We start from the raw sequence: 9,458 nt of genomic DNA, 5'->3' as shown, positions 1-9,458 counted from the left end.
AATATATATATATATATATATATATATATATATATATATATATACACACACACACACACACACGCATGCAAATACTTCTTAAATATATAAATATACGCACATATTATATAAACTTATGTAAACACAAACTTCTTTGGACACACACGCACCTATCTCGGAGTAAAATTAAATATTCAACAGGAAATACTGTCTAGACATGATTAAATTGTAGATGTTAGGCTAAATGATTTTATGGGTTATTGTTTTTTTCTGTTTTATATTAAAATCTCATTTGACCATTTAGAATAGCGTTTAAAAGTTTGGAGTCAATATGACTCATTTCTATGATAGAAATAATTGTTTAATTCAGCAAGGGCACATTAAATTGACCAAAGACACAGTAAAGACATTTACACTCTTACATAATTCTATTTCAAATAAATGTGTTCATCAAATACACGTGGAACTGTTTTCCACACTGATAATAAGAAATGTTTCCTGAGCACCAAATCAGCACAGTCACTGAAGACTGGAGTAATGACTGATTAAAACAGCTTGTAAACAAAATGTCACATAGCATTTCATTTATGTTCTCAGGCAAGTCATCAGTGTCTACAGCTCGTATTTGCAAGAGAAATTAAGTCTATTGAAGAGCATTTTGCAAAATATCAGACTATACTTCATTATATTTACTTTACCTGTTAGTGATGTCTTAATAATAAGAAATGTTTCCTGAGCACCAAATCAGCACAGTATGATTTCTGAAAGATCATGTGACACTGAAGACTGAAGTAATGGCTGCTAAAAAATCTGTTTGCCATCACATGAAAATCCCACAAAATTATTGCTTTCATTGTATTTTGATAAATAAATACAGTGATGATGAGCATTAGAAACCTTTTTCAAAAACAAAAAAATATGACCAACATTTTGAATGGCAGTGTATTGCTAAAAATCTGGGTTTAACCAGATTTCATGCAGTTTTTGCTACTGAGATTATGAAAACTGAAGGGATTCGAGTCAAATATACCAAAAATGTCTGAACAAGCTTCCTTTTCCCCTTTGTCTACCAACACCAGTTGTAATGCCAAACAACCCCCAAAAGTCAGGAATGTTTTAACTGAAACAGGAATATGAACCAGAATCATAATCTCACATCAACGTCCATATCAGGATATCTCCTCCCTTTACTCTTCCCCAGGCATTTGGTCTTCCCTCCATCTAGCAGCTGGCACCAGAAACCCTTCTTCGGATCGAACCTGCAGCAGGAAGGAAGGGACAAAATGAAGGACAGGCAGCAAAAACAGGGCAATGTTTCAACATCAGCCTAATCAAAAGGGAACATAACAAACAGATGGTGCACAGCAAGGCCTCCTGAGAGGCTGCCACAGGACAAACCATCTTCATTGTCCAGTGGGAGATGTGGCTGGCAGATGTTACTGCTTATGAGCTTAAATGGTATAGCACGAGACAGAGAATGAGACCGATAGAGAGAGAAAGAGAGACAAGTGGAAGGGGTTGACTAAAGTAAAAAGAGTTTACACGAGGTGGTAGAGAAGGCAGAGAATTAACAAGCACTCTTGTGTACCTGTCAGACTAAGGGGGTCCATCAGGACGAGGAGACTACTGTGAAACACTTCAAAGCAGCTCTAAACCAAACACTCCAGGTGCTCAATAATGTATTGCATATTAATGACTTCTAATTGTCAATCATAAAAGAGAAACTTTTGGGGACAAGCTTCTTACGCAAGAATCTTGTGGTAGTTGAGCGTGTTTGTCAGGCCTAGAAACTTCTGGATTTTGTCCATCACTGAAGCTGGTTCTGTCCTCAGCATCTGTCCATCCAGGACCAGGATCTGAAAAGAAACAAACCGGTTAATATAAATCATAGAAACATCCTCAATTGCACAGTGCATCTATGGGCACGCATGAACTCAGCTCAATATACCTGACTGGGGTGACAGTGTGTGAGCCAGCGCTGTAGGTGTGTGGCGTAAAGTCCGGGCACTAGACAACGGCTCTGCAGGACCCTCAGTTTGATGGGCGCATCCCGCCCAGCAGTGATGACATCATGGAATGTATATTTCTGAGCCACAGGATCATCATGAGCCCTTTGGTGCTGGAAAACAGGCAATTAATATTTACAATTTCATGATAAAATACAGTGCTGTGAAAAAGTAAGTAAACCCAATGAAGTGCATTTTGTTTCAGGGTAGAGTACTCTGGTAAAGTTTTCCTGTGATGGGGTAAGCAGAGATAAGAAGAGTTTATATTCAATTAAATGCCACATACAGATAATTGTGTAACCAACATACCAATAATAACCAGAAAAAAAGATTTAATGCATTTTTATGCATTTTTCAATTATATGTGGGATTCTTAAATATAAAAAAAACCTGAAATACACCAGGACTCAACCTCTACAATATAAAAACCATTAAAAGTACATTTTCATTATTCATTAATAGTTAGATCATATAGCTTGAAATTGTGAGTCCACAGAATGCACAATAGGTGCTGTGTTTTTGATTTTAAACATGCAGTGCTCATATTTAAATCACAAACTTTTGAAGCATAATAGTCACATGATTAATATGGTACATAATATATGTTCGTAAAAAAGATATTTAAGACATGGCCTTAAATTATGACATTTTAAGCCTTTTTAAGGACACGCAGATGCCCTGTATTTTGTTTTTCTGTATTAGAACATACAGATAATAAATTTTTACAGATGTTAATAGATAAAAGGCAGTATATTGCCACCATAACTGCAACTATGAATTCCAAATTATATCAAATAATGCTTGAGATGAACATGAAGCCATCTGTAAAAAAAAACTGTCAATGACAATGAATCAACACATGCAAGCAGACCCACAAAGGAATGTTTCAGAAAAAAGAATTTAAGTTTTAGAAGTCAAAATCAAGATCTCAATTTAACTGAAATTCTATGAGGGACCTGAAGTGGGCCATACATGCTACAAATCACTCCAAATTCACAGAAGTAATGAAATCCTGCATGAAGGAATGAGCATAATTTCTTTATAATTTGTATAAGCTGCTAAATGTATGGGTGTACATCATTTTTATACCATCCAAATAGAGTTACAGTATCGAAATGTCCACATTATCATAGACATCATTTTTCATAGGCCGTACATTTTCAGAGCACTGTTGAAGTTGAAATGTTATATAATGGAAAACATAACTTTCCATGCTCTTTTGAAATAAAATAGCATCTTGTTGCTGCAAAAACTACTTACCTTGACTAACATAAACAGGCTTTTGGGAAAAATTAAAAAGCCACATGCAAAAGTATAAAACATGGGCCCTATCGGACCCAGCAGAACAATGATGTTTACAATTCCTTCCGAATAACATATTTTTCCCATTTGCAGATCTAATCTTCTGTCCAGAGCAGGCATCATGGCCTTGACTGACCCTGGATGTGATTGGATGACACATGAGCAGTTAGATACTGACCTGATACCAGGAATAGGCTCTGTCAGCCGGGTTGATAAGAATGGTGATGATTTTGGCTTTGGGCAGAAGAGCAGCTGCTCGCCGGGCCGCGACCTCTGAGTCGAAGTAGTTGGCACTTTTCTCAAAGTAGAAATCTGAGCTAGTGTTGGAGGGTAGAGGGAAATACTCCATGTACCTAGCATTAAAAAAGCCAAACAATTAGCATTTCATTAAATTTGGTCCACACTCTTGAAAGAAAACAGATGGTGGACATGTGTCAACACCTGTAAAAAAAAAAAACATTTTTAACTATTGTTGCACCATTGTTTATCTCTGTTTGGTGAAATGCACCTCTCTCTTTATAATCAGCATTGTATCCAGCACTTGTTTTTGAGAACGAACCGCCACATGAACCATCAACCTCCGACATTTTTTCCGCAAACTGATTAAAGAGAAAAAGAAAGGCAGGAAGAGAGAGGCGGTTGATGATGTGCATCAGACACCTGCTTTCTATTAGTTACATTTCAGACTACTGAATGATGGAAAGAAAGAGCTGGTGGTGAAGGCAGTGCTGTTTTGAAATGACCCATAATGCCTTCCTCTCATGGGAACATTAGTCTCCATGTCTCTTAATGCTCGTAACTTCAAAGCATGCCAGATTTTCACATTCACAGTACTTCACAAGAGCTATCGACTGTAAAGAACCCATGAAATCATGCGGTTTTCTTGCCCATGTTGATGTACTCCCTATAGAAATAGTAAGTTATGGCGCATCAGAAATGGGTTGTTTTAGGGGGAAAGGACATTCTCATTCTAGAGAGCAGTTTTAGATGCATCCCATGAGTGAAAGGTGATTCAGTATTTTAAATCAGTAATTTAGATCATACATTTTAGGTTACGGCCTTTTAACACCAAGAACAATAACTGTAACGATAACTATACTGGCTTCCAAATCAATGCATAAAAACTTCCTGTTCATTATATGAACTTGCCACAATTTTGATGTCTGCCACTTTAAATGCTGATGATAAAAATATAGTTCATCAGCTGGAAGAAAATGTTCTGACTGCAGCGATATTGTTTCTCTGTCACATTATCAATATAGTTGTGTTGTGGATTTCACTACTCACAAAATTACAACAATTATTAAAAACGTTATAGTTATTGTCCTTGGTATGAATGGATTTTCAATCTGCTAAATGTTTTAGGTGTACACTAGCATATAGATGACCTCAAAACTAACATATATGGACTAAACGACAAAGCAATTTTTTATTTATTTATTTTTTATTTTATGGGGTCTCTAAATTATGCATGATTTCAAAGAGACTGCAACCCATGAAGCTGGTAACATATGAAGGAGACATTTTCTTTCACAATATAACCACATACCAGTCAATGCCTTTGTGGTAGTTTCGACTGTTGAAGAACTGGATTTCTTCAAAGGTCTCCTTACTGGGGTAGTTACTGGTCAAATCGGGATGCATGCCCAGGAACAGATAGAGAGCAGTAGTTCCTGAACAGACACAAGACAGCATATGTCGATTATAGAATTTTTAACAAAACAATTTAAAAACAAACTTAATTGAGAAAAATCCCTTAAATATAATAACAATAATAATAAAACTATTTCATTAGTAGTCTCAGACTTCTTGACTCCATTGTGACTCCTAAAATTCTGCTATTGAGCTATAGAAGTACAGTATGTAGTATAAAACCTGATTTAATTTGAGCCAAAGAAAAAGTTTCAGTGAAAGTTTACTGAAACGATGATGCTAGCTAATATACAAGTCTAGGAAGTGAAGTAATAACAGTACAAAAAATAAAAATAAATATATAAACGTTGGTCTAAGGCCCAACCCCCTAATCTAACTTTTATTGAGAAGATTAACACAGCCATTTTTCTACCCACTCTTAGAGTGGGCTATTGCTCCCTGAAGACATCTTTAGAAGTTTAATTAGTCAACGCTGTAAAACTGAATTCACATTTACTGAGGAGCAGCCAGGGTTGCAGTAGAAAGCCTGCATACATCTATGAGCCTGAGCCTGTAAGGAAATAAAACCCCACCAATGCTGTTGTGCACACTTTCAAGATTCAAGAGCACTGGATGAAAAAAAAAACCATACCTGTTGCAAGTCAATCACAGCACTAATCCACCCCCATAATTGAGTAATACACTTAGAAAAAAAAAAATACACATCTAAAAATTACTTTTATAAATACACCAACAAAGTTGTAGCTGATTATAAAAATTTACTGAGATGAGCCAATGAATTGAGAGCGCCAATGATTTGGTCCCTTGCTTTGTTTATGAATGAATCAGCAATTTGAACATTTGAATGAATGACTCACTCATTAAAACAGTGACTTGCCACAACAAACTGGTGGCTTTAATTTCATATTTACAGTATATTTCATTTTTATTTAAATTTTTTTAAATTTTTTTTTAAATTTCAGAAATTTCACTATTCAGTTTATTTTTTCTTAAAACCAACTAATTCTTATTTAAAACCCCGTTTTTCTCAGATCATTATTAATGCAATTTTAACTGCAGTGTAAATGCATTCATGCCACCTGAACAATACACAGTTTATATGTAATAAATTCTATGTTGAATCAAAATATTTCTTTCTAAAGCTACTTTTTGTAATGTCCATTAAATTTGGTCCACACTCTTGAAAGAAAACAGATGGTGGACATGTGTCAACACCTGTAAAAAAAAAAAACATTTTTAACTATTGTTGCACCATTGTTTATCTCTGTTTGGTGAAATGCACCTCTCTCTTTATAATCAGCATTGTATCCAGCACTTGTTTTTGAGAACGAACCGCCACATGAACCATCAACCTCCGACATTTTTTCCGCAAACTGATTAAAGAGAAAAAGAAAGGCAGGAAGAGAGAGGCGGTTGATGATGTGCATCAGACACCTGCTTTCTATTAGTTACATTTCAGACTACTGAATGATGGAAAGAAAGAGCTGGTGGTGAAGGCAGTGCTGTTTTGAAATGACCCATAATGCCTTCCTCTCATGGGAACATTAGTCTCCATGTCTCTTAATGCTCGTAACTTCAAAGCATGCCAGATTTTCACATTCACAGTACTTCACAAGAGCTATCGACTGTAAAGAACCCATGAAATCATGCGGTTTTCTTGCCCATGTTGATGTACTCCCTATAGAAATAGTAAGTTATGGCGCATCAGAAATGGGTTGTTTTAGGGGGAAAGGACATTCTCATTCTAGAGAGCAGTTTTAGATGCATCCCATGAGTGAAAGGTGATTCAGTATTTTAAATCAGTAATTTAGATCATACATTTTAGGTTACGGCCTTTTAACACCAAGAACAATAACTGTAACGATAACTATACTGGCTTCCAAATCAATGCATAAAAACTTCCTGTTCATTATATGAACTTGCCACAATTTTGATGTCTGCCACTTTAAATGCTGATGATAAAAATATAGTTCATCAGCTGGAAGAAAATGTTCTGACTGCAGCGATATTGTTTCTCTGTCACATTATCAATATAGTTGTGTTGTGGATTTCACTACTCACAAAATTACAACAATTATTAAAAACGTTATAGTTATTGTCCTTGGTATGAATGGATTTTCAATCTGCTAAATGTTTTAGGTGTACACTAGCATATAGATGACCTCAAAACTAACATATATGGACTAAACGACAAAGCAATTTTTTATTTATTTATTTTTTATTTTATGGGGTCTCTAAATTATGCATGATTTCAAAGAGACTGCAACCCATGAAGCTGGTAACATATGAAGGAGACATTTTCTTTCACAATATAACCACATACCAGTCAATGCCTTTGTGGTAGTTTCGACTGTTGAAGAACTGGATTTCTTCAAAGGTCTCCTTACTGGGGTAGTTACTGGTCAAATCGGGATGCATGCCCAGGAACAGATAGAGAGCAGTAGTTCCTGAACAGACACAAGACAGCATATGTCGATTATAGAATTTTTAACAAAACAATTTAAAAACAAACTTAATTGAGAAAAATCCCTTAAATATAATAACAATAATAATAAAACTATTTCATTAGTAGTCTCAGACTTCTTGACTCCATTGTGACTCCTAAAATTCTGCTATTGAGCTATAGAAGTACAGTATGTAGTATAAAACCTGATTTAATTTGAGCCAAAGAAAAAGTTTCAGTGAAAGTTTACTGAAACGATGATGCTAGCTAATATACAAGTCTAGGAAGTGAAGTAATAACAGTACAAAAAATAAAAATAAATATATAAACGTTGGTCTAAGGCCCAACCCCCTAATCTAACTTTTATTGAGAAGATTAACACAGCCATTTTTCTACCCACTCTTAGAGTGGGCTATTGCTCCCTGAAGACATCTTTAGAAGTTTAATTAGTCAACGCTGTAAAACTGAATTCACATTTACTGAGGAGCAGCCAGGGTTGCAGTAGAAAGCCTGCATACATCTATGAGCCAAGGAAATAAAGGAAATAAAACCCCACCAATGCTGTTGTGCACACTTTCAAGATTCAAGAGCACTGGATGACCATACCTGCATCTAAAAATTACTTTTATAAATACACCAACAAAGTTGTAGCTGATTATAAAAATTTACTGAGATGAGCCAATGAATTGAGAGCGCCAATGATTTGGTCCCTTGCTTTGTTTATGAATGAATCAGCAATTTGAACATTTGAATGAATGACTCACTCATTAAAACAGTGACTTGCCACAACAAACTGGTGGCTCATATTTAATATTTACAGTATATTTCATTTTTATTTAAATTTTTTTAAATTTTTTTTTAAATTTCAGACTATTCAGTTTTCAGTTTATTTTTTCTTAAAACCAACTAATTCTTATTTAAAACCCCGTTTTTCTCAGATCATTATTAATGCAATTTTAACTGCAGTGTAAATGCATTCATGCCACCTGAACAATACACAGTTTATATGTAATAAATTCTATGTTGAATCAAAATATTTCTTTCTAAAGCTACTTTTTGTAATGTCTATTCAACATGTTTTCCCCTCATTTAACACAATAATGACTTTCAATTATCTTTTGGGGTAATTTCTCAGCCTAAATTGACGTGTGATTAATTTGACTAATTAATAGGCACATCAAGTAAATGAATTAGATTTTTTTTAATCATTTGACAGCTTTATGTATAATTTGCATGTATGTATTTATGTATGTATATATATATATATATATATATATATATACACACACACACACACACACACACACATACATATATAGACAGACAGATAATATCCAAAGTCTGATCATCTTAAAATTGCCACATATCCACTATTGGTAACATTCTGGCAAGCAAAACAATAGCCACTCAAAAAAGGGGGATCTATAATAACTACAATTTTAATAAAAAGTTAGAAAAAGAATAGGAATTCCTAAAGTAAATTGTAATATTGTAATCTACAGTATTACATTGGCTGATATATGCTGGAAGGCACACTTATAACACTGGATCTAGATGGAAATTTGCTATAACTGGTTTTAAAAGAGAGCATATCTTGCCAACACAGCTAGATGGCGCAAGTGCACACGTTGTGTGGATGTGTGCTGAGCACACAACACTCACCGGTCTTCTGAGGTCCAATGATAAGCAGCTTGGGGAAACGGTCACAGGTCTTCTCTTTAGACCAGATGTCTTTATGTCTTTTGTCCTCACAGGGGTCCTGTAAGGGCAAGAAATGAGCTAAAGTGAAGCACTACCCATATATCACTAAAATGAGCACATTCACCATAAAAAACACTGCAGCGAGTCAATCGTTGTGCCTCAATAACCAGCAGGAAATTATAAAGAAGCTGGAAAAATTGTTCTCATTCACCAAGCCAGCATGAATATGAGAAACTTACTGTTTTACAAAATTACCCAGGGCGAGATGTTCATTTTTTTATGCATATTCAAATGTAGGGTACGGCAAAATAGTAGGATGTCCAAAAGTTCAGTATGTGCTCAGAAAATATAGGAATTTGGATGTAGACTGAGCG

The 9,458-nt window shown here is 35.1% G+C and overlaps 1 protein-coding gene across 5 annotated transcripts in view; it reads right to left on the bottom strand.

Moving 5' to 3' along the window:
* ndst1b (N-deacetylase/N-sulfotransferase (heparan glucosaminyl) 1b) overlaps window positions 1-9,458 on the bottom strand; it is a 125,548-nt gene that overhangs the window by 3,802 nt on the left and 112,288 nt on the right. For all 5 annotated transcript variants that reach the window (XM_016487114.1, XM_016487115.1, XM_016487116.1 and 2 more), the window contains 6 exons: window positions 9,046-9,142; window positions 7,264-7,387; window positions 3,466-3,640; window positions 1,928-2,098; window positions 1,726-1,835; window positions 1,136-1,238 (listed from right to left, as the gene is read on the bottom strand). In XM_016487114.1, the coding sequence (XP_016342600.1) occupies window positions 1,136-1,238; window positions 1,726-1,835; window positions 1,928-2,098; window positions 3,466-3,640; window positions 7,264-7,387; window positions 9,046-9,142 (780 nt within the window). The remainder of the gene's footprint in view (window positions 1-1,135; window positions 1,239-1,725; window positions 1,836-1,927; window positions 2,099-3,465; window positions 3,641-7,263; window positions 7,388-9,045; window positions 9,143-9,458) is intronic.

This window comes from Sinocyclocheilus anshuiensis, unplaced genomic scaffold (genome assembly GCF_001515605.1).
Source record: "Sinocyclocheilus anshuiensis isolate Anshui unplaced genomic scaffold, SAMN03320099.WGS_v1.1 scaffold966, whole genome shotgun sequence".
Lineage (NCBI taxonomy): Eukaryota > Metazoa > Chordata > Actinopteri > Cypriniformes > Cyprinidae > Sinocyclocheilus > Sinocyclocheilus anshuiensis.
This window is presented reverse-complemented; position numbering and strand designations above follow the sequence as displayed.